At 40.5% G+C, this 24,292-nt stretch overlaps 2 protein-coding genes and 1 long non-coding RNA gene across 7 annotated transcripts in view; 2 read left to right on the top strand and 1 right to left on the bottom strand.

Moving 5' to 3' along the window:
- The first annotated feature begins 217 nt into the window (after positions 1-217).
- PSMD6 (proteasome 26S subunit, non-ATPase 6) lies at positions 218-5,071 on the top strand. Of its 2 annotated transcripts, none has more exons than XM_088528259.1 (8): positions 218-395; positions 511-716; positions 1,429-1,574; positions 2,429-2,648; positions 2,797-2,867; positions 3,707-3,875; positions 4,550-4,627; positions 4,762-5,071. In XM_088528259.1, the coding sequence occupies exons 1-7, from the start codon at positions 251-253 to the stop codon at positions 4,598-4,600; spliced, it is 1,008 nt and encodes a 335-aa protein (XP_088384385.1). In that variant the 5' UTR covers positions 218-250; the 3' UTR covers positions 4,601-4,627; positions 4,762-5,071. The 2 variants fall into 2 exon arrangements, with proteins under 2 accessions (XP_088384385.1, XP_088384384.1); XM_088528258.1 differs by having other exon boundaries at positions 2,759-2,867.
- Positions 5,072-6,590: 1,519 nt separating this feature from the next.
- LOC148594045 (uncharacterized) lies at positions 6,591-20,171 on the top strand. Its single transcript, XR_015913582.1, has 2 exons — positions 6,591-6,621; positions 19,989-20,171. It is a non-coding gene; the product is annotated as an uncharacterized LOC148594045 (long non-coding RNA).
- Positions 13,320-24,292, bottom strand: part of ATXN7 (ataxin 7) — a 79,415-nt gene continuing 68,442 nt past the window's right edge. For all 4 annotated transcript variants that reach the window (XM_088528276.1, XM_088528275.1, XM_088528277.1 and 1 more), the window contains 8 exons: positions 22,277-22,529; positions 21,337-21,599; positions 20,433-20,515; positions 18,428-18,693; positions 17,821-18,019; positions 16,614-16,735; positions 15,383-16,337; positions 13,320-13,980 (listed from right to left, as the gene is read on the bottom strand). In XM_088528276.1, the coding sequence (XP_088384402.1) occupies positions 13,963-13,980; positions 15,383-16,337; positions 16,614-16,735; positions 17,821-18,019; positions 18,428-18,693; positions 20,433-20,515; positions 21,337-21,599; positions 22,277-22,529 (2,159 nt within the window). In that variant the 3' untranslated portion in view covers positions 13,320-13,962. The remainder of the gene's footprint in view (positions 13,981-15,382; positions 16,338-16,613; positions 16,736-17,820; positions 18,020-18,427; positions 18,694-20,432; positions 20,516-21,336; positions 21,600-22,276; positions 22,530-24,292) is intronic.

The raw sequence follows: 24,292 nt of genomic DNA, 5'->3' as shown, positions 1-24,292 counted from the left end.
CGTGCACGCACCCCACGCGCGGACGCCCCACGTCTCGCGCGTGCACCCCCCGCACGAGCCCTCCCGCGCGCGGTGACGTCACGCGCGGCGCGTCCTCCGCGCCGGCAGGGGCCGCTGCGGCGGCGGCGGCGGCGGAAGCGGCAGCGCGGCCCTTTCCGCGGCGGGCGGCTGAGTCACTGGGGCCGCGCCGGGAGCCGCCGCCGCCGCGCCGGGAGCCGCCGCCGCCGCCGCCGGCCGGGATCCCGCGGAGATGCCGCTGGAGAACCTGGAGGAGGAGGGGCTGCCCAAGAACCCCGACCTGCGCATCGCGCAGCTCCGCTTCCTGCTCAGCCTGCGCCCGCGCGCCCCGGACGCGGCCGCGCGCGACGAGCTCATGGCGGCCGTGCGGCTCCACAGTGAGCGCCGAGGGCGGGCGGGGGCGGCCGGGGGGCGGCCGCGGGGCCCGTGTCCCCGCCGCGGGGCCGCGCGTCTCCCCGCGCGCGCGCGTGAGCGGCCGCGCTTCTCTTGCAGACATGGCGCCCTACTACGAGGCGCTGTGCAAGGCGCTCGAGTGGCCCGCGGACGCGGAGCTGCTGGGCAGGATGAGGAAGGCCAACGAGGAGGAGCTGCGGCGGCTCGACCACGAGCTCGAGGACGCCGAGAAGATCCTGGGCGAGAGCGAGATCCGCGACGCCATGATGGCCAAGGCCGAGTACCTGTGCCGCATCGGCGACAAGGTGGGTCCGGGGACGCTGGTGGCCCCCCGCGAGGCGGCTGTGCCCCGGGGAGAGGGGCAGAGAGGCCCCCTACGACACAGGCAGGCTGTGAGGACACTGCTTTTCCCAACAAAAGGGATAGGCAAAAGGAAAGACCAAAGGAGAAAGCACTCTTCTTGCTCTTTTTAAGCATTACTGTGTGGTTACCCCATGGCTTCAAGCTTTCTCATTCATAACACACTTCACATTCACATGACAGCACCTTCTCACAATCACTAGAGTTATTAGCTAGGTGCACAAGTTCTTTCTTAAGTTTCAAACCCTGAGACTTTAAGATTGTCAGATTTTCTGCTGAACTTTCCTAGAATCATTATGGTTGGAAAAGATCTTCAAGATCATCAAGTCCAACTGTAAGCCCATCCCTGCCTGCTAACCCATGTCCCCAAGTGCCTCATCTACACGTTCCTTGAACACTGCCAGGGATGGTGACCCCATCACTTCCAAACCAGTTCCAAGGTTCACCACTCCTTCGGTGTAAAAATTTTCCTTAATATCTAACCCCAGTCTACCCTGGTGCAACGTGAGGTCATTTTCTCTTGCCCTCTCGGTAGCTCTTAACACTTAGTAAAGCCAGGACTATCACAGGAAGACAGTGAGCAGACTGAAGACAGGCAGCGTGCAAATAATCTAGGTGTTTTTAACATTCTTACAGCAGATAATCTTGTCTTGGTAGGAGGGAGCTCTGACCGCGTTTCGCAAGACCTACGACAAGACCGTGGCGCTGGGACACCGCCTGGATATCGTGTTCTATCTCCTAAGGATCGGCCTGTTTTACATGGATAACGACCTCATCACGCGGAACATCGAAAAAGCAAAAAGGTACCCGTGGGTTGCTGAGTGCTCTAAAACACTGGGGGACAAACACCATAAATACCTGAAATGATTAAGAGCGGTAGTGAGAATCAAAGAACAGGGGGTGGTGCTGCCTTGTTCACTAAAGAGAGTTTCCTATTCCCCCATCTTGTGTGAAGAGGAGGAGAAAAGAAGGAATAATTTGTGTCAACTATGTTCTAGTTGACTTGACTTGAATTTGCAGCCTGGCTTCCTACTTTTCTGCTCTGTAGCTGTTAAAACAAACAGGTTTGGGTGTAATTATCCTGCAGAATAACGTGCAGTGCAGGAGTACCAGGTGAATCCGGCCAAGGCCAGGGCCATGCACTTGGCTTGATGAAGGTGCCCATTTTTAACCCGAAGGAGGATCCTCCTGGCAGGACAAGTATGGGTGGGTGCAGGTTTCCTGCCTTTTTTCCCCTGCTGGCTTGAGCTTCTCTGTGCACTCACCCTTTGGAACTTCACTGTGACCGTAACATGCTGAAATTTCCAATCTCTTGGCAGACCAAGGCAGATGTGCTCCCTGTTATAACATTCCTTGGATATTTTTGAATATTGGTCTTCTCAAGAGGTTTTGCTTACAGTTATATCAACATTATTTCAGTATGATTCTTGAAGGTTGTTTTGATGGTAATTTAAAAAATTTTAATATGGTCCTAGTTAGACATATTGATTTTTAGTAGCAAAGCCAACAGAAATAGGTTTCCATGGCTGAGGTTGACAGTAATGTTTAGATGCACATCTCAAGGCTTGTCAGTGCATTTTCAGAGGTTATAAAGTCTTACCTACTGTTCTTGTTTCATATAGTAATATGAATAAATATTTCTTTGTTCTACTTTAAGTCTCATAGAAGAAGGGGGAGACTGGGACAGGAGAAATCGCCTAAAGGTCTACCAGGGTCTTTACTGCGTGGCTATTCGAGATTTCAAACAAGCAGCAGAGCTCTTTCTTGATACAGTTTCAACGTTCACATCCTATGAACTTATGGATTACAAAACATTTGTAACCTACACCGTCTATGTCAGCATGATTGCATTAGACAGGCCCGACCTTAGGGAGAAGGTAAGGAAGGGGATGACCACACTGGTTTAAACAGACCCAGTCTCTCTCTAACCTGCTTGTGTCCTGGCTGGAAGTAGCAGTATTTGAACGTGCTCTTTGGTTGTTCTCAGGTTATCAAAGGAGCAGAGATTCTGGAAGTTCTGCACAGCTTGCCGGCCGTCCGGCAGTATCTCTTCTCTCTCTACGAGTGCCGTTACGCAGCCTTCTTCCAGTCGCTAGGTGAGGCTGTGTTCTTCTTCCCACACTGCATTTAAGATGCTGTATTTGTTTCACATCATGAACAAGTTTTGTGGAGCAGCTATATCCTACAACTAGTTACGGCTCACCGTGGCCTTTCTGGTTCAGTTTCTACCTAAAACATCAAAATGAAAGAAAAGCTTTTCAGAAGTTACTCACTCTTGCCAGTTCTCGAGAAGACTGCAGTTTTTCCTGCTGTGAGATTGAGCATAGCAGAAAATAAGATGTTTAGAAACAGCAAAAAGGCCCCTTCATTTTGTGAAAGACAAGGCTTGACAAGAGCAAAAGTTACGAGCAATATTTTCCTATTACTGGTACATGAGCTGAGAACTAAAAGTGCCAGTAGAAAAAGCCATTTCTTCGGTATCTAGTAATGCTTATAACTAATTCCAGAGCCACTACTTGCTTACCCAGCTTTAGGTAAGAACGTCTCTTCATATAGAAATATAGCAAGTGCTGTTTTTGTTTCAGCACTGCATTATTCCTATGGGTCAACAAATTCCAGTATTAAAGAGGTGGTCCTGCTAAGACCAGCCTAAGAGATACTAGCTCACATCCTAAAAGTGGTATTCCGTGCCAAAAAAAGGGGCTGATTAGCTTAGTCAAAATATTGCTTACATGTTATTTTTGCTTCTGATTACAGAACTAACAAGTTCTACTAATTTATTTCTGTACAGCGTCGAATACCTTTCATCCCCTGAAATACACAAAATACGAACAGTGTTCACACTGATTACCTGTGTACTGGTGCTGCATATTTTGTTTAAATAACTGATATTTTACATTTCCTGCAAGGCTTTACAGACTTGATTTCTTTTCAGCTATTGTAGAACAAGAGATGAAAAAAGACTGGCTGTTTGCACCTCACTACCGATACTACGTCCGGGAAATGAGGATTCACGCGTACAGCCAGCTCCTGGAGTCCTACCGCTCCCTGACACTAGGATACATGGCAGAAGCGTTTGGAGTCAGCGTAGAATTTATAGATCAGTAAGTTATTGTTTGGCTTTTTAAGTTTATAAAAATCTCATTTTACATGTTTTAATTATTTATGAAAATCTCACTGAAAATAATAACCTGTGGCTCAAAACGTGCCAAGTTATGCTTGTATGGAAGATTAAAAAAATATATAGTAAATCACAGATCCAAATAAATAACATTATGATTTAAGAATTACCTTTATCATGAAATAAAGCTGTAGGCCACCAGTTGTTTAAGTGAAAAAATATATTTAGAGCTACTAAAACAAAGGACTATTAATAGATTTTAACAATTTGAGTGGCATGAAGTTTTTAACATCAGGATAAATTCTGAATATGCATGATCTGTGTATGAATATGCTGCCTGTGTATTTGAACAGTAGTTGATGCTGAACTGAATCTCAATTCCATTTCTCAAGAATAAGGATTTGTCCTGAGAGGAAAATATTGTCTTAAAACTTTTACATCCAGATTGCTAGAGTGTTTATGTTGGTGTTTAACCCTGGCACGCTGAAGGTTTAGTAAGATGAGGGTGTCCTTGTGAAAATACATATGCTGTTGCTTCAGAAATGAAGTGTGATGAAGATGATGTCTTGTAGTAACATGTTCTGTGCTGCTAGGCCCATGATTTCTTGATGAAACATCATTACTTAACCCTCTTAACCCTCTTCTTTTTTTCATTAGGGAGCTTTCAAGATTTATTGCAGCTGGGCGATTGCACTGCAAAATAGATAAAGTAAATGAGATTGTAGAAACTAACAGGTATGCTATAAATTCCTATAGATTGTTCTTGACAGTTAATTCTGTACGTTTTGATGACACTTTTTGCAGAAAAGTAAGTGGCTTGATGCAAAACATACTCTAATTTCTAAATCTCTTTTTTTCCATAAATCTAGACCGGATAGCAAGAACTGGCAGTACCAAGAAACCATCAAGAAAGGAGATCTGCTGCTAAACAGAGTTCAGAAACTTTCCAGAGTAATTAATATGTAATTTTTTTTTTAAGCAAGGGAAGGGAATGCAAAATTTAGATGTTTAAAAAAGTTTTGGAAGTAACCTATAAATATATTGTATAACTTGTTATACTGTAGGTAAGGAAATTACTAGTGAGAGAAGTAGTGTTTTTACAGTCCACTTCATTATGTACAACAATGTTCCATTTTGGCATATGGATCCCAGTTCATTTATTAAATGTATGATACAGTTGATGATCTTTTGTAGTATATTTTGTTCCTTTGCTTGCCTGTGTATTCAATGTTCAGCATTTAATAACAAAGCAGGACCAAAATCTGTGAGCAAAGAGAACCCACGAGCTCTTTCTGAAAAGAACCCAGGCTTGCTTTCCTAAGACTAATACATTTGAATCAAAAAAGAAACAGTTAAATAGTAGAAACTACAATAAAAGTAGCCAAAAATGTTGGCTGACCAAAAGAGCTGCTGCTATTAAAGGATTGAAGTTGAGGGGAGAAGGGCAGGGATGCGAATGGCCGTGGTGGAGCAGCGGGATGCAGCTTGCACCGGCAGTACCTTTGGGAGCACAGGCAGCAGAAGCAGCCTGGCTTTTAAAATGGTGCTTTTGCTAGTTGTTGAAGTCAATGCAACAGCAAAGTGTTATATCTGAAAATTACTTCCTCTGTGAGATTTGCAGATGGCAAAATGACAGTGGGAACAGTGGGAAGATACTACTGCAACTTGACACAGCTGATCAAATACTGTAGAGTATTTCTTTGCTCACAGCTGCCAAGGAGTAAGTGTTTCAAGTAGGCTGCTGCCATTCTGATGACACACGGTTTCTGTCCTTAGCAGAGCCTAAGGCAGCAGCTGTTTGCCCTGCTTTCTTGGCCTGGCTTGAGAGCTTTTTTCCGAAGAAAAGGCCTGTGACTTTGTTCTGCTCGCTGTTTGATCCCAATGCGTGTAGCAACAGAATCCGTTTAATGTCTGTGTTCGTTGTAACCTCAGTATCTGAAGTAACACGTACATGCAGATACCCAAAGAAGGGTCCTGATGTTTGGAAGCTGAAGTGCTGGGATAGCATGGGATTTCACATTCCTGCCCTGCTTACTCCAGATCTCGAAGGAACCCTCGGAGTCACGGCCACGTGTTGCGGATCGGACTCCCCAAAATCTGCCTTGAGGTTCCATTAATCTCTGCTGAACTGGTCTGAAACCTCAAGTAGAACTTACCGATTTTGGGGGGGTTTCCTTTTACTACTTGCTAGAGGCTAGATTTGTTTTTCCTCTAAGTAGTAGCTAACATTCAAAAAATACAAATTTCAGGCTTAATTAAGTAGAAAACTGATCATTATTGTTTTTAGAACAGCATGGGTGATAAAAGGAGAACCCTGGCTTGTTTACATGCGACCAGCTAATAATTCCATCTTTTGTCTGTTTACACGTGTATCACTTCACTTCCTGTGAAGTTTTAATTAACAACCCAGTGGTGAGAGCTGCAGAAGCCTCTTGTGTTTTTCCTACAGTGCTTCCATAGCAGATGAAGTAGAGCAAGCTGGACAAAGTTTAAATCTAGCTACCTCTGGGTAACATTATTTCTACTCATTCCCATGTTAAACCTAGCAGCAGACCATGCCACAGGTCTCACTAATTCAGAGACTTCTGGTGCACTGATGAATTTTCCTTTCTGACATAAGTGTATCTTAACATGCCTCAAATAAATATTTCAAAACTTCATGAACATCTCAGGCAGCCACTGAGCTTGTGTCTTGCTTTTTTTTTTTTTTTTTTTTTAAAAAAAAAACTGTAAAATGTAGGGGATAGAAGTTCTCTTACTCATTAGAATTATACTAATATAGACTTAATTCACTTAATTTAGGGGAAAATATTCCTCCTGTCCTGGTGTACATAAGTGCACCAGAAAAAGAATAGAAGCATTGTTGTCTCTTTTGTGAGGAGCAGAAAAGTATTAAAGATCACTAATGTGGTGCAAGATAAATGTTTGTGGAGCTTTCACTTTTTTTTTTTTTGTAAGTGAAAAAGTGAAAAATCAATGTTCAAAACAAATGTCCATCCTACTAGAGCAAAGTTGGTTTTCAGCATTCTTCTCGTGAATTAATTCCAGTAAGGTGACATGTCAGGGCAATCAGCTTTATCTAATAAAACACTAATTGTAGAGAATTATTAAAGAGCTTCTCTAAGATCCTGACAAACCTCGCTCATTTTTCTGATCCCAGGCCTCTTTCTTGCAGAGGAGAATCTGGGAGGAACCTGCAGCGTTTTGAGTTTGTGGCACTCTAGACAAACCCTTTCATGCCTCAGCCTTGACACCTTTCTCCATGGGTTTAACCCACGTGCCAAAACTGTGCGTTCTCTGCTGTAATTCAGCCCTGATACAATTCCTTACACTAATGCCATTCTCCAATCCTGCTTTGGTAGCAAGAAGGTAGCCTGAATCCAAGTCATGTTTCGAGGCGCAGCCTCAGAGGTGTTTGTCACCTCATCTGCAATTCAACTCACTGCCATTAGCCTGTAGGGACACGGAAAGGAAGGAAAGGAAATACAGAATGTTGCCGGGTTTGTCACTAAAGTGCTACAAACTGGCTGAAATCGAACCTGTCTCCAAGCATTTTTTGACTCACCTGCCTCTTCTTTCCCCAAAGATTGAGCTCCAAAATTAGTCTGTGAGTATAATAAACATGCACAGCTTACCTGCGTCATGCAGACGACCGAGTTATTCTCTGGATATTTTTCTATCTATCTTCCCTCTTACTGATGGGCTTCTTTTAGTTGCTGCTGTGGTCTTGCTGACACTGGACAAGTTGCTCTTTTCAGAAAAATTACCTGCTGTGGACAGAAAGGGATGCAGGTGAACAGTGCTTGGCTGCAAAATGAGGCCAAAAACATTTCCAAACCTGTCTGAGAGCAGCTAAACTCAAGCAGCATCTTAAGTTTAAGCCCTTATCAAAGTTTCTGTATGGTTTTGGCTGCAGTTGTCAATACAGCCATTTCTCACATCCCCAGACAAGCCCTTTGGCTGCGTTTCTCAGACTACTTTTTATCTTCTGCAAAAAGATTTGAGTTTAGGTTAATTTGAACCACTTTTCTGAAAAGTTTTTGAGACTTCCCTGAAGTTTGGTGGGCCAGAAAAACCCAACCAAAACAAGCATATGCCCTTTTTTCTTCCTACAACAAAGACCCCATGCTGCTTATTAGGAACAAATCCAATAGCTAATGCAGAACGGAGCCAAAACGTCGCAAAAAGCGTTCAGTCAAACGAGGAGTCCCATGTTGGAGCGCAGCAGCCACGTGCGTGTGATTATTTGTTGCAGCAGAACGTGTCAACAAGGAGGGACCCGATGGACATTTGCATTTCAATAAAGGCAGCGGCTGCACGGGCTGCGCTCACACGGGTGCAATTTGCAGCCGCGCCGCGTGCGGGCGCAGGGCCAGGTTTGCACTGACCCTGCTCCAGGGCTGCACATGCAGCAGGCCCAGGAGCCAGGGCTGATTTTTTTGCCGGAGGCAGCCTTAGGGCCCAGAACATTTCGTGCACGGAGAAGGATGACATCTTCAGGCTGCAAGGACACAGCACCACATTGCAGAGAGCAACTCTAATTTGAACAGAGCAAATACATAAAAAGCTGCCTAAAAGGTGCACACAAACACCCACAGACAGAACCTTTGACATGCGATTTGCATTTTGCCTGCATTACCCATTGGGCTCCAATGTCTCTCAGCAAATATTCCTGAATATAAACTGGTATTTTCTCACGGAACAATCAGTGGCGGAAGATACTTTTTATTCACCTAAGGAAAGTCAGTGTCTACTGGGTTGACTCCAACACCTTGTCAGAAAGTGTTTTTCATGACAAACCTACCAAACTCACAGAGTTGTTGGGAGAAGCAGCAATTCCCCAGAGGAAGCTCTGCCCCTCGGGCAGTGCCTCTTAGCAGCACCTGCTGCAGCCCGGGTGGGCACTGGTGAGCTCTGCACAGGCAGAGCTTGGAGGCCAAGAACTTCAGATACAGAAAATACAAGCAACCTTTTCCTCTACCTGCTAGTTTTAGGAGGATACATAATCCTATTTCGCATGCAGCTAAACCCAGAGCTGATCCTTCCATTTTGCACAGGATGCAGGTAGCAGAGAGTTACAGACTTGCCTGAATTTGCAGATGACCCAAGAGCAGGAGCTCAGCAGCGCGGTCCTGGGTCCTACACGTCTCGTGCTGCGGTCGCTACTTCGGAGCCAACGGCACCCAGGATGGAGCAGAAACTAGAAATCTGCTACTAGAAAAGAAAAAAAGCTTGCAGAAAGGTGAAAAAAATCTTTATGCAATACAAAACTTAACACAGAATATGAAAAGACAAATCGGAACCTGCTTGCTGCCTGCCATCACTTGCATTTTGCAGCAGTTATTCCCAATACTACATTCTATAGAAAAGTTGGTTCCCTTTGTGTTACAGGAGTGAAAAACTGGATTTTTTGCCCTTGGATGTAACCACAAAGTCTTATTCTGCTAACAGGAGCTGTTCCAGGTCTACAAACGGTTCCTCAGAAGCCATGTGCCACGCGGGACTTTCCTGAGTCACCCGGGGAGAACAGCCTGCGACACTCTTCAACCTGTTAAATTCACACAGTGTATTTTTACGCAGTCAAAATACGGATTTTTTTTTTCAGGAAAAAAAATTACAAAAATCCAAAATGCCTTGTAATATATGAAGCCCCAGTTCTACTAGACTTACTCCTATAGTACCCATATCTCATGCGATGCTGAAGGTAAAGCGAATTTGACCACATCCAACTATCTGAAATTAGTTCACATAGGCATCAATATACAGAATGTTTTTCTTTAATGGTGAATGACTTTATAATGAAGCAGAAACATATAATGTATTCCATGCAACCAACCTCATTTATTGAAAAGTCCTAATTTTATTGCCTTGTTTAGTAACATGTTTGTTCAACAAACTAATCTTTTTCATGAAGCAAAGCACAACTTTTTCTTATAAATAGTATAAATTATTTTATTTACAGAAACTTGTTACAAAACAAATAGACTATATATTTATTTTTCTTTTAAATATCCAAAGTAATTTTTCTATCCCATGACATTTGTTCATGTACTATACAGCAGCCAACACAGAGTTCAGCTGATCAGATGCTCTTGATTATGTATACAAATTATCAAACTATTCACACATTTTACACAGGAGATTGCTTTTAGAACCAGGCTCAATACCGAGCAAGATGCTTTCAAGGCCTACATTCACATTGACATTATGTAGTGCTCATTTTAAAATTATCTTTAAAACGTAAAATATCTTGCACAAAATGTAAAAATGATTATTTTCTGCTGAACAGTGAAACATTAAGAATCTTTTCAAGCCCAATTCCCTCCTCCAGGACAGAATGAGAGAAAGATGAGAGAGAGATTCCTTGGCAAGAGAACTCTTACAGGAAGACAACTGCCTTAGAAATGTCATTTGGAAATCACATTGTTATTTTTAACGGTTTTAAGAGGTACTTACTTGTGGGTATTTGTGTTTTTCCTGGAATACGAGATATTTTGAACATTTTCTAAATTATTTCATTTATGAATGAATAACTCCCTTACTCTTCCCAAAATGGGGCAGTTAAATAAACTGCTGGTTGAAACTATATTCGAAACCCTTGGTGTTATTTTAAAGGGATATAATGGCATTATTAATGGGACTGTTTCAACACAAAGTATTCTAAGTAAAACATTTTACAAAAGTTACCAGCATCATTCATTTTCTTTTGTCAACCCATCTCATTAAAATTTCAGTGTGTGTGTGTGTGTATATATATATATACACAAACATAAATATGTGTGTATATATAAATATAGATAGATGGAAAAAGCAAGCTCCAAAATTTCAACTGAACATTCAAGTCTTTTAAGGAGAAGCTGTCTAAACAGTCCAAGCTTAAAACTAGTTATATCAGGCACTTTCAGTTTTTCCGTTAGTTTTAAACCACATGAGACCCACACAAATGCGCACGCACACACACGCACACAAACATGTTTAAAAAAAAAAAAAAAAGAAAAAAGAAAGAAAAAAAATAAAGAAATAAAGAGGGAGAAGCAGTGTGTCACTTAACTAAATGTAGTCTTCTGGGAATCAGGCAACTGATAAGCAAAATGCCATTTTGGAGCATTTGGCCTCAAACCCTGCAGCCGGATCGCTACGCGGAGCGCTCCACGGATCCGCCGGCAGGACCGGGCCGCAGCTCCACGGATCCGCTCCCGACACGGGGAAAGGGACACGACTTCCACGGGACAGAGGCATCCCTCAAGTTGCAAAGTAGGCATGTTACTGTTGGCTTGGCAGTGAACCACTTCAAATTATAAAAAGGTATTTGCTTTTTTTTTTCTTTTTTTTTTTAATTAATTAATAAATAAATACTAGATGATCTCAATTGTACCAAAACTGGATATAAGAAAAAAAGACCTGTGCAAAAATACATATTTAAATATGTACAATCAATTAACAAAATATGTCTTCTGAAATAGGGATACTTCAATATTTATAATAGAACAAGAAATTCCAAAATAAAGATACAAAAGTATGTCTTTTTCTTGTATAATTCTTTGTTCATCATTGCAGCAATTTTTTAGGTTAAGAAAACTGCAGGAGTCATAACGAGAAGTTGGAAAGACTATAAAAACTGTATCTCTTAAATTAATACCAAAATCTGTCTAGAAACAACCCAGCCACTGCAAATTCAATTTTGCAAGGAAAATTAATTTTAAGCTTCCTTAATTATTTACAGTAAGATCTATGTGACAATAAAAGCTTCAGGAACAATGTTCGGCTTATAACCAAGATCTAAAACATAATATTTAAGCAGGTCTATGCTCAAGGGCAGACAGAGTTTATGATGTTCTAATTTTTTACTCCCGATGGCTTAACACTACACAACTATCTTTAGAAACGGGCTCTACGTGAGCACAGTGACCGAAGATCACCTTTTTTCAAACGTCTGCATGCTCTCGAGTGAGCACGAATTTGCCATTATGCTTTCAGATCAACAGAACCTTAAAAAATGAAAAACAAAAGAGTTTGATCACAAACTCACGAGCGTTCGTTCTCATCAATTTTGCTGCCTTTGCATTTATAGGTCTCAAGAGTCAAATTGCACTTGTGACTGAAGCTATCTGGAAGTGAAATTTTGCCCCAGTGACTTCATCAGAACACGGATTTCACCCCAAATGTGCAGGATTAATTAGAATTTGATTTCTCTGTGGGGAACACGCATGTTACTTTGGTTCCCTTCAAGCTAAACCAATCATAGTTTTAACAACGCTGTCAACGGGGCATCTTATTAAATAGGATTTTTTTTTTTTTAAGTTCCTGAAAAGTTTTCTTTTCCTTTAAAACATTTGCATAATAAACGTCTGAAGCGCGTTGCTTTCCGAACGCGGCCCCTCGTATCGATTCAAAGCTAAAGTGTCTGCATAGAGGCTCGTCGCCGCGTTGCTGCGTAACGAGGATTTCGTAGCTAGTTCAGGCTAACCTGAAAGCACGACCGGGTCAACAACCACGCGACTGCTACTCGGAGTGGCTTTGGATTCCCTGATGTACTATTTGCCACTGGGGAGAAGGCGAGCAGTGTGTCAGGCTCAGATTGTCTCTTCTCAGCAAGAGCTGGTGCCCCTTTAAGGCAGAAAATAAGTATATTCTTGGTTGGTGATTCGTTTTCCTTTGCTTTGCCCCTTAATAAAAGTCTAGTCCGTTTGGAGACTTTACCTGATGTTTAAAAACTTAAGCAAAACATCCAGATGAATTAAATTATAGTAACAATAAGCCCTTTAGCGGAATTCATCTTTGAGGTGTTTTGAAGCAAGACAAAATATTTCGTAAAAATTGACTGGACTATAAAACTGTGTAAAGCCCCCTTTACTGCTAAAGCCTGGGCGGGTGCGGGAGGATGACTGCAACGCAAACACGGCTGCGCTTTGCGGGGAGCTCGGCTGCCAAACTGCCTCCTATTCCGGGATTCGGAACAACTCTTACTGAGAGCGGCTGAAAGCAAAACACGCTGATGATTTAGTTATACAAACAAAGCATAAAATAATTGATTTTTATTTAATTTTTCTTTTTAGAAAATATTTAAATACTTTAAATACTCAGTTTTAAAAAGGGCTATTTTTACAGGCTGGAAGGCAAATCCAGCCTAGTTTAACCAATACAGTTATAACTCTTTTTAAATAACAAAGGCTTGTGGTATACAGTATAGGTCAAGAAATATGTTCTTTGGGCATATAGTTTTAGAGGTTATTTGCCTTTGTCCGTTTGATATTTTTGGATTTCTTTTAAACAAAATTAACTAACTTTTACTTTCTTCTGCAATCAAATCTTATTCAAAAGAATAGAAAATAATTTCTGTATCATGCAAATACAACATTATTTTTATACTTGTTCTCTGAGCAATGGCCTCAAACAAGTCTTTTTGTTTTTTGTGTATTTTTTTAAGTTTTTATTTGAAACTCCTGATAGCTTCTTATCCCAAATTACTTGCAAAAGGCTGGGCAAAACACAGACTTTTTTTTTTTTTTTTTTTAAATTGTGCTATTTTTATATTCCGTTAAAGGAACGTTGCTATAAAAACACTAAAGCCATATTCCCTTCTCGAGGGCTTCTTTCCATTGTGCCGCACACATCTCCCCCTGCGTGGAGGGGTCCTCTCCATTGACAGTGTCTGACTGGTAGCTATCACCTACAAAAGACACCATCAGTATAAAAATAAGTCCACAGTAATGTTTTTCCCCCCCAAAAAAACATTCTTTTGCCCAGCCAATCTATGTCAAATAGTGGCAAGATGATGTACTCCTGTAAGTAAAATCTCACAGATTTGTAGCAGTCCAGACCACCGTTAACACTGATAAGAGCAATTATGTGGCTGAACTTCATCCAGTGTCCATTTCTAGTATATTCACTGCTACAGACATGGCTTCAGGGAAATTCCTCGTTTGAGTGACAGTCCAGTAGATTTCCACACCTGAGGACCATGGGAAGCTGGGATAACTCAAGGCATCTTGGAGTCCAGAATTCCAGATGGAGGTTTTGCTTGTAGTGAAAACTGTCCAGTTCTTTTCTCACCATGGTGTATTCAGCTATCAGGGACGAGCCTTTGGCTTTTGACCAAACAGACAAAACAGAAAGATGAGTGAGCAAGGCCATCAGGATGGGCTCCCCAAGACATCTTTGCTGGACAACAAGAGCATATTTGGGGGAGTAGCACAAAGTACAACGTGTCATCGTTCATATGGAGTTGGTCTGTCTGTATTCCCAGGTCTCAAGCTAGTGCTCTTTACATTACAATAGTGTTAGATGCAATTTCCTTCCTAAATTAATTCAAATTACTTTTTTTTTTTTTTATGCTGCACACCTGAAATAAAAACTATCAAGTGCCAAATAAGGGTCACTCCTACGAATGCTTTTTTCATTGTGCTAAGCACATTCGTCACATAAAACCAGTACGAGTCTTGCCGTATGGCTGGAGCAGAAAATTCAGAAATCATTTTGAAAAAGGCCTTTCTGACCTCCTATCTCTCCAGTTACAAAGATTTCAGGGCTTTAATGCCAGAGGAAACAAAACATTTCTCAGTTTTTCAACAAGGAAAACAAGTCCCAAAATACTCATGGAGCTGGGGCTGACTGACCCACAACTCTGTTGCAAAGTTGCTCCTTAAAATCTTCCTTGTCTACGCTCTCTTTAAAATTATATTAACTATTTTCTGCTCCTCCAATTGATCCCCTGAATCAATTTGAATATGTTAATAATTTTGAAATACAAGTTTCTAGACTATTTCTCATTCTAATTTCTCCAGTACTTTCTAACAACACACTAGTTTCCCCAATGTGATTTTTTAGACAGCCCTCAAAATTAACTAAAAGCAAGATCTGACACATTCCTGGGATCCGCTTTCTTTGCAGTGTGTCTTGTTTGTTTTACAGACTAAAAAGGTTTCTATCTTATTTATAACATTTAATCTCGTTATTACTAAGTTAGTCAATGACACCTTGGGATAATAGGCTTACTTTATCACAGTTCCTTTATAATCAGTATTGTTATACTCCACTTTGTAAAATATTTGTCACTGACAAAAAAAAAAAAAAAAAAGGAAAAGAAAAAGAAAAAAGAACTTGGGCTGAAATACCGAGTTCAATTCCACAGTTGGAAGCAAGATTTTTTTTCCTCTTTCTAGTGTGTGAATGGGATTTCATCCGAGTGAATCACAGGGAACAAATGCAGAACTTGGGATGTTTTCTTTCCTTTTCTTTGAATTACAATGAAATAAACAAGCAAACAAAAAAGCCCAACACTTTATGTGAGAAAAGTGCTCATAAGAATGTTATGAAAGTGTAGTCAGTATAAAAAAGCCCAAAATAAGTAATGGGAAAATTGAAGAAGGGGCAACTAACTTTTAGAAGAACTGCACGGGGAATTGGCTAGCTCACAGTTAAGACAACACCATCAACCTAAGTGTGTTGAGAGACATCCCCACTGGCAGACTTCAAGACAAAACGTCATACCTGATGAAGGAGAGAATTGTTCATCAGTCCTTGCGTCCCTGGGATTGCACCAGTGTGCTTTGCATGAACGTTATTCACCGATGGCAATTTGGCAACTTTGTTTGACTTGCTGCTGCTGCTGCTGTTTATGCCACTTGAACCAGGTGAGCACTTCCTTTTCTTTCCTATTAATTTATCTAGGGAAGTATGCGAATGTGAAAAACTGCTGTGTGAATTTACAGTCAGTTCACTGGACTGGTGAACAAATGGCCCTAAGGAGAGAGTGGAATCGCTACTGTTCATCATCACACTCATTCTTTTTATCGGTTCTGCAGGGCTTCCAGTCGGAGGACCCCTCCCTGATTGGTCATGCTTGAGGCTAACGGAGTTAGCTTTGCTAGTCATACAGTTGAGGCCAACGCTGTGGGACGACGACGTCACCGACGGATGGTAGGAGGTCCCAGAGTTTCCAGAGTTAACCACACAGTTTTTTCTAAAGGACTCTGTGGAATGAGAAGGTGCTAGCAGTGCGGAACTGTTTTTACGCTTCTTTCCTGAGCCGCCGCTGCTACTGGCGCTGCCGGTGCTGTTACAGGTGCCACTGCCAGCAGAAGATTCCTTAGGTTTAAAAGATTTGCTGGATTTCAATTTCTGAGGTTTGCTGGGCATAGGTGAAGGTACGGAGGAAAGCACTGTAGGTGTTGAAGGGGATGAAGACACTTGTCTTGATTGCATACTGCAGACAGGATCCACTGCACCCAAAGCAGCAGGGTTGGCATTGAGCGTAGTTCCGTGTGATGGTACCGACTTACTATTGAGAGACACAGAGGAAGGAGACACCAACGCTGGCGATGACATAACCGTGGTGGGCAAGAGGAAACCTGCTGCACTGACACCGTACTGTGAAGCAGGCATTGAGTTTGTCCGATGGGGTGCACGAACTGCTGTCGTGGTACTAGATGCTGGAGGAATTTTCCTGCAGATAAGCAGAAGAAAAAAAAGGAAACCTGGGTTGCTACCATTCTTCAGAATAATGCCCAGTTTAATAGTACTATGCTATATTTTAATTTTGATTAATGCCACTAAAATATTCTGCTGAATTAACTGTTATCTATGGCATAAAAATGTAAAGCATAGACTACCAACCTTTGGTTTAATATGAAAACAAGATTACTTTTCTGTAACTGAAACTACAGACTTATATATTTCTGCAAATACCAACCGGATTAACAAAGTCTCCATTTCTACTTACTTCCACATCTGTGAGTTAAGATGCTTCTCCACCATGAAGTTAAGTGCACATCGAATACGGTTCCACCGCTTATCAAACACGTAATAACCTCTTCCAATTTGCCGACTACCAAATGTGCAAAACTGAAAAGACAGGTTTTTATTGGCATTTTCTACTTTCAGTAACAACTCTCTTAATAACAACTCGCTTATAAAAAAGTATGCTAAATGGTTTTGCTTTAATATGCTTAAAGCAATGGTTAAAACGCAAAACAAAAAAACACACTAGAATTTTTATTTCCATACTAGATATTTTAAACAGATAGCAGATATTTTAAATTTTTAAGCATACTGTATCAGGATCATTTTCTTTCCATCTGATACCACCATATTTCTAATCAACTGCAGTGGTCAAATTTGAATCCCTCTGACTAAACTGGGAAGGACGGCAGGATAACATTTACTTCTGAGAAACTGTCAGCTTCTCTGTTTTCTCAGGCAAACAAACAAACAAAACCTTATGCATCTTATGGTTCAACTCCTTTTTAAAAGTCCCTAACATTTGGTTGAAAACAATAATCATAATGAAAGTCATTAATAAGAAAAGTTTCTCATATGAAAGACTTCTAATGTTAGCATCCTAAGGAGCAACTCGCAATCATTTAAAATCTGTCATCTAATGGTACAAATTAAAGAAATGCAGAAGTTGTATCAAATGCTGAAAAAAATCCAGTATTTTGTTTTTGGAAAAATACGTATACCATATGTGTTAACTTCTGTCAAGATTCAAATACGACAATACATGCGACTGTTACTTTCACATGGATGGAAGGTACCTCTTAGAAAAAATGTCAAAAAACTATTAGGGAAATCTCACTTAAAAATACATTATTCGTATACTCCTATTCTACACTAATCATCTTCTAGAAATCCTACCTGCCCTCCTACCCCAAATGGTTCTTCACAGCGATTAAAATTCCCTCAGTATTCTGGCATTTTGATTTATTTTGCATTGCAAAAGTAAGGTGCACAGCTTATTTTTATGACACCTTTACTTTGAAAGTACAGTGAAACCTTCACTGTCTATTTGGCAATAAAACTATTTTCTTAAAATATGAAGAAAAAAAAATCCCGTGCACCACAGAAGACACCCTTAAAATCCCCAAGATCGTTTGTTCACCAATTTGGAACTAGTCAGAGACCAAGGTTAACTTTAGCTCAAAACGTACAGCGGCTGGTTGAGGATGATGACCTGAATAATGACAATCCAGTTTTTCAACGGGCTCTTCCTTTTCGTCACATTCTCCCTCGTCACTGGATAACCGAGATGCTGGCTCAGCTGCAGGCAAGGGAGGCTGTGGGGACTCGTGGACAGAAGGAGAATCGCTCGGGGCATTTCCACTGTGCTGGGCTGGACAGCCGGGAGGCCTGGCAAGGTAAGCAGGGCAGATGTTAGTGAGCAAACACTAGTTCAGCAAGCATTTAAGCTCACATTTTTTTAATTAACAACAAAAGGGATTTAACATTAACGAGTTTCCAATGTTTTCACTGTTCTCAACACTTCTACTGAGAGGAAAGAGGTGTTGCACCCGCGGAAGAGCAGTACTGCCTACTTGTTGCAGAACTGCTTTCATTGAGGTAACTCACTTTTTATTAATTAAAGAATCAGACCGTCTTTGTTATGAGATATGGCTTGGAATTACTCATTGCAGCTGGTCACCAGGTGCAGAGCAAAAATACTGCCCTCCTCCAACTGAGCCACCTCTCTTTCAAATCCCACATCGTGAAACTATCAGTATTCGTTTCGTAGTTACAGGAAATGCAGATTTTTCTTACCTTGGAAGACTGGGCGGGTGAGGTTTGGGTTTATTAGGTAATAAAGGCTTTGATTCTGTAAGAGTAACTCCATGAGAATTTTGGTGCAGCTCCTGGGAAGTTTTAGTAGGTGAGGGATGTGGTTCCCTGAGAGGGGGCATCTGCTGATGATGATCCGAATGTCGAAGAAACTCCTTTTCCCTGGTTTTGCTTTTGTGCTCGGCTAACAACACATCAAATCGTTTTCTTCGACCCTGTACAGCCCTCCGCTGGGTTAAGGAATGTGTCTACAAATCCAGGAATAAATCATTAATCCCAGGCTATTAGATTTGTGGAGATTAAACACTCAAACACATGTCTAGAATTCTAGAACAAAGAAAATCATCACGTTTGTGGTTTAGTAAATAAGCAGGCAAATGGCTTGTAAAAAAGTTTTAAAATTGCTTAGTGGGTGATTATGTCCCTGTATGATAAAAAATGAAAACCAGCAATTGCTTTAGAAAACTCTTTTAAGGTTTGTTCAAACTTCTAAAAGAAGCTGCCAAATCTCTTGAAAGACTAGAGTTTCAAATGTTTTTCACATCTGTATTTTAATTGCCAGTTATAAAATGGTATCTGAAACCATTTTTCCTTATCTTATAGTGCATAACAAAAATATTTAATATTTACTTTCACCCATAAAATATTTAACACAAATTTAAAAAACAGACTTCTAACATGAAACACTACAAATATTCAAAAAGCCTTCATCAGCTTTCTTCTAATATCCTAACATTGTTTGAAAGCTAACGTAATGAAATACATATTCAACATAAAATACAGCAGAATCCACAGCCAGGCAGAACTCAAAGTCCTTTGAACATCCCAAATGCTGTATAGGGCAAGATACATGTGGCACAATTTCTAGGTAATGCAAAACAGATGGAAGTTATTTTTTGATTGTTAAATTATATACATATATTTTTCATATAGCATAGAAAGTTGGATTGGGTTAATTTCATCTATTTTTGGAGGAGTCGGTGTAATATAAGGAATTGCTGAGAACATATTTTAATTGCTTTCTCTTTAAAACTTTTGGGTTGGCCAGTTCTCTTGTAAGAGACTTGGTACTCTTCCCTCCTCTGTTAGCACAACCATTCCCCCTGCAATTCCAAAAGGGCAACAAGCACGTTCAAGTTCACTTCCTTTGGATCATTAGCACCAGCTTCCTTTTACCTTTGTTCTGCAGGTGGTTTATTTACCAGATGCTTCCCCTGCTGACAGTTCAGCTGCTTGGCAGGAAAGTAGCTAAATATTACACAATTGCACACGATTTAGAGTTCTGGTTCCTTGGGCTAAGTGATATCTTCCCCACCAAGGAAGGGTGCTCTGAGCCAGAACACCCTCTGCATCAAATTGAAAGATTTTAAGGGATGGTTTAATTTAGAGTTTGACCTGTAGGCATACTTTGTGGTTTCTTCCGATTACTCATTTTTGAGTAATTACTCAAAAATTGAGTAATCTGAAGTCCTGCATCAAGCAGTATTTGCATTTACACAAATACCTCCTCAGTATCTATCACAGACTTTTCTAAACAAGAGAGCTTGTTTATCTAAATCTTACATAAACAAATAATACTTTCAATGCTTATCATGGACTTTCAAAAATTCTCCAGGTTCTCTCCAAGCAGAAGAGCAACATTGCTGGTTTCACACTATCTACATGTGGAATAACGTTACAATCTTTCCAATGGCAACATTCTGCTTAAAGGAGTTGTAAAAAACAACCCCCCACCCGCGAAAACCCTTCTGGGATACTTTAAGGAATACATATCTTTTAATAAACAAGTTAATTGGATTTTAAACACAGTTCCCTTTTTTTTTTTTTTTTTTTGCAATATGTTTCCAGATGTTACCAAGATGTGTTACCATTTATAGTGCTAAATACTGACAGCAAAAAAATAGCAGTTTCTAGTTTTCTGTCATGTTACTCATGAAATAAAATTTAAACTTTTCATCAGAGTGTTATTCTGATTAAGATAGCCTACCTTGCATGTCAAAGACCTAGTACAGGGCTTCTTGGTTTCCACATCAATGACACCACAGTATATATCAGGATCAAATTCTCTCTCTGTAAAAGGTACATAAATATCCCATCATTGAAAACAAATGGATGTCATAAAGACACTTTGAAATGCTAAGATTTATTTTGCTCATAAAACTTAACCAAACCAAAAACTATTTTCAAGTGTAACACATGCAAATGCACAAATAAAATTACTGAATTAAAACCAAACACGTTCTGTTCTCACGGCGTGCCATGCCGAAATACAGATCTCACTTCTGCAAACACAACGGAGACACTTACAGCTGCACAAGATCCCAAAGCAGAAGTAGATCCTGCACGCTACTTTTTTTTTTTTTTTTTTTTTTTAATGTAAACATCATCTTGCGAAACCAAGAACATATTTAAGAGGTCACCATCAAAATGAACAGTCCCAACTGATGTTTGTTGCTGATGCTGAGCTTCTCTACCCTTCAAGGGTTATAACTTAGTTACTGTGTTTAAACAGCAGACTGCATCAGTTGTTCAGTTTTCTACATACCCATACACCTTTCGTATAAAAAGAAGAAAAATCTTTAACTATCTAATTCTTCCATCTTTTAAGATAGAAGCATGTAATTTTAAAACTGTAGGAATCGACAGGCCTCTGAGACCTGGATGGTTTCTGAAAACAACAGCAACATTTCAAGTTATTTGCAAGTTAAACGGTTAAATTCCAAAATTTAAGGATGTACCACATTAAAGTTTAATTTCTTATGAAAGTTTATAGTTGGTTTACTTTGGAGCTTATATTTTTGCAAACATATATGTGAAAACTTAGACTTGAATAGGCCTACTTCTATATATGCCAATACGTGCAATATAGCAAATAATATTTTAAAAATTACCTGACAGTCTTTTATGTAAAAATTTCCTATTATTTGTATTTTCTTCAGGTTTCTTTTCCAAAAATGGAGGCACAGAGAGAAGACCTTTACCATTCAGTATCTGTCCAGGGGAAGGCAAGGGTGGCTTTGGTATTGAGGGACAATTAAGGCCAGTCTTTATTGAGGAACTCACAGTAGTAGAACAAGTTGGACCAACAGCAGCTTTCAGTTGGACACCATCTATCTTTGGATGAATCTTTTCCACTTTGACAGATGGAGTCATGCTATTATTTAAAGGAAAAATGGGTAAAGAAAATATTCAGGGAATTGTAGCATCATGGAGCCGTAAGTTAACACTACCTAAAATATATTTTATTACTTAACAATACTCTGATCTATTCACAATACAGATTTAATTAGTTGACTTGCCCCTTCTATTCACAGTTCTATTTTGGGTTTTTTTCCCATATCCTTTTGCACATTTTTTGAGGATGTCCACAAACTCTTGTGTCCTCTTTTCCCCACTTCCTCATAAGTACTTCAAGGAGTCATCAAGGATTTCAGAATGTGCAATTTGAATTCACACACACAGCATAACACAAAAGCAACTGAATGGTCCTGTTACATTCTAGGGAACAAGGACTGTAATCTGTGATGTGTGCAGGTCAAAAAAGAAAAAATCACCTGAATCAGGGATAAAACTCACTTAAGATTAAATATATTTGATCAGAGACTTAAGTTTCCCTTAGTAAAATGATCCTTATCCTGATTCAAGACACACCTTTGCAAGACTTCTCATTCAATAATGCCATTAGTGTATCCATCATCTTAAATGGGGCTGCTAGAAGAGATCTTGGGGAGTTTAAAAATGTCATCTTTTAAACTATAAAGAAATGATAAATGATACAGTAATTCCTATAGAGGTAATAAAACTTAATTCATGGTCAAAACGCATACTCACATTTTATCATGGGGAACTTTGCTATGCTGTACCGGATGCATTAGCCTATTGTTTCCACTGATCTGCAGCTTGTCTTTGGGTGATTTCAACAACTTGGAATTGGATGATGATGCACTAGTACCTCCACTGGATGAACGATTGCTCCCACTTCCACTGCTACCTTTGTTTTTTGAAGGGAAAGATGAAATGAGGGAAAATACTGAAGAGGAAGGAGGAGTCAAAGGCGGCTTGCTAGAGGAGCTGTGTCTTCTTTCTGAAAAGAAAAAAAGAACGGGGGTTAAATTCCCAGAGCCCATACAGAAACAATTCTTAAATACTTCATGTTGTCATTTATTAACATTTTTTCTGTATTGGCCAGGGAGGTCCCCTACCACACACACAGCCCAGAGGATTCGAGCCGCACTGGGATCCACGAGGCTCCCCAGCTGGTTCCGGGAGCCCCTCGCAGCTTGGGGAGCTCCGTTCTGCAGCCCCCAAGGCTTCGCTTTCAATAACACTGCCCACTCTCTCCATCCTTAAGAAGAAGGAAGCGAGAATCAAACCCAGACCTCGGATACACAAAGCAGGGGCAGAGCTATCTTTTGGGCCAGGCCAGCTTGAATGTCAGATTTTGTAAAGAATAACAATTATCTCTTCAGAACAATACTGGAGTAAGACTAAAGTTTCATTTCATGATAACCTTTTGTTATGGTCTGCTGCATAGAGACTCATGCACTGATTTACACCATTTTTTTTCCTATTACTAATTTTATTCTCCATTTCTTAATATGATCAGTTTAAGGAAGAATTCTCTTCTAGGTACAATACCAAAAGGACCAATAATGACTGTAATAAAGGCTTACAGACACTCCTCTGCGAAAAAGTATTTCTCAGCATTTACATAAAGAGAGATCAGGTTCTACCACTGAATGTGCTGGAAAAGAAATGGCAAAATTGACAAAGCCTAGGAGAGCAGTGCCATTAACACAAATATATTTCTTGCATTGCTTTGGATGGAATCACACATGCTTTAAAGATAGCTCTCTGGAACAATGAATTCTCAGGCACAATACACAGGACAGCTCACAGAGTACCCAGCTCTGCCTACACAAGCACATGGTAATTGACTGGCCAACTGATAGTTGGACACCTGTGATTCCTAGATGATATATGTTATCAACAACTGCTTATAGACATGTCTCTGGCAATCAAATACATGCAAGCCATGGATCTAAGAGAGAGAACCAAGAATTAACAGGTCCATGTATGGAGTGGAAAGGCACCTTCTTCTTGCCAGTAATAATATCAAGCAGTGATCACAACCAGTGCTGTGAATAGTACCTAAGTCCACCACTTGGCTATCCCAATCACAGAAGCAACTTATAGATCTTGACATTAAATAACCTAAATCCTCAAGGAAAGAGGCTACTTGTGAAGTTACGATAACTACAGTCAACTCTTTCACCTGCAAGACAGTGGAAGTCCTGTCCAGTGCAAACCCTCCACAAGTCTGTAACTCTCGCGAAGACGCAAAATCATACACATTTTATATGACCCAGATTTTTCCCTGTCACACTCCTAAGTAGAGAAATGCCATGTGCTCACATGTCAGCCAGCAAGAACTCCGTTCACAGCAGGAAGAACTTCTTCAACAGAATAAGTTACCAGCCCTGAACCAAGCTGGGCAGGCACTCGGTATCACCTGCTTCTGCAAGCAAGACTAGCAGGAGGCAGCACTGAGGGAAAAAGCAAGAGGAAGGCAGAAGTACCTGGGACCTGGCACACTAAATTCTCACAGATGGAGGAACTAGAATATTAAGGATGTTCATTAGCTCATAAAAGATTTATAGATGTAAAAGCACAGTGCTTTGTCTAGGAAATTCCAGTCAAGAAATGATCTTTTGAGACTGAACCAAGCGATCTGTGTTTCTCCATTTGTCTACCTACAAAATGGGTATAAATTACCTAAAGAACCTACACCAAAAAGAATCGGTCACTTCTGAAGAGCTCTGCGATCTCAGGTGAAATGCCCAATAG

Source organism: Tinamus guttatus, unplaced genomic scaffold (assembly GCF_059628265.1).
Source record: "Tinamus guttatus ecotype Peru unplaced genomic scaffold, ASM5962826v1 Tinamus_guttatus_pri_ptg000307l, whole genome shotgun sequence".
NCBI lineage: Eukaryota > Metazoa > Chordata > Aves > Tinamiformes > Tinamidae > Tinamus > Tinamus guttatus.
This window is presented reverse-complemented; position numbering and strand designations above follow the sequence as displayed.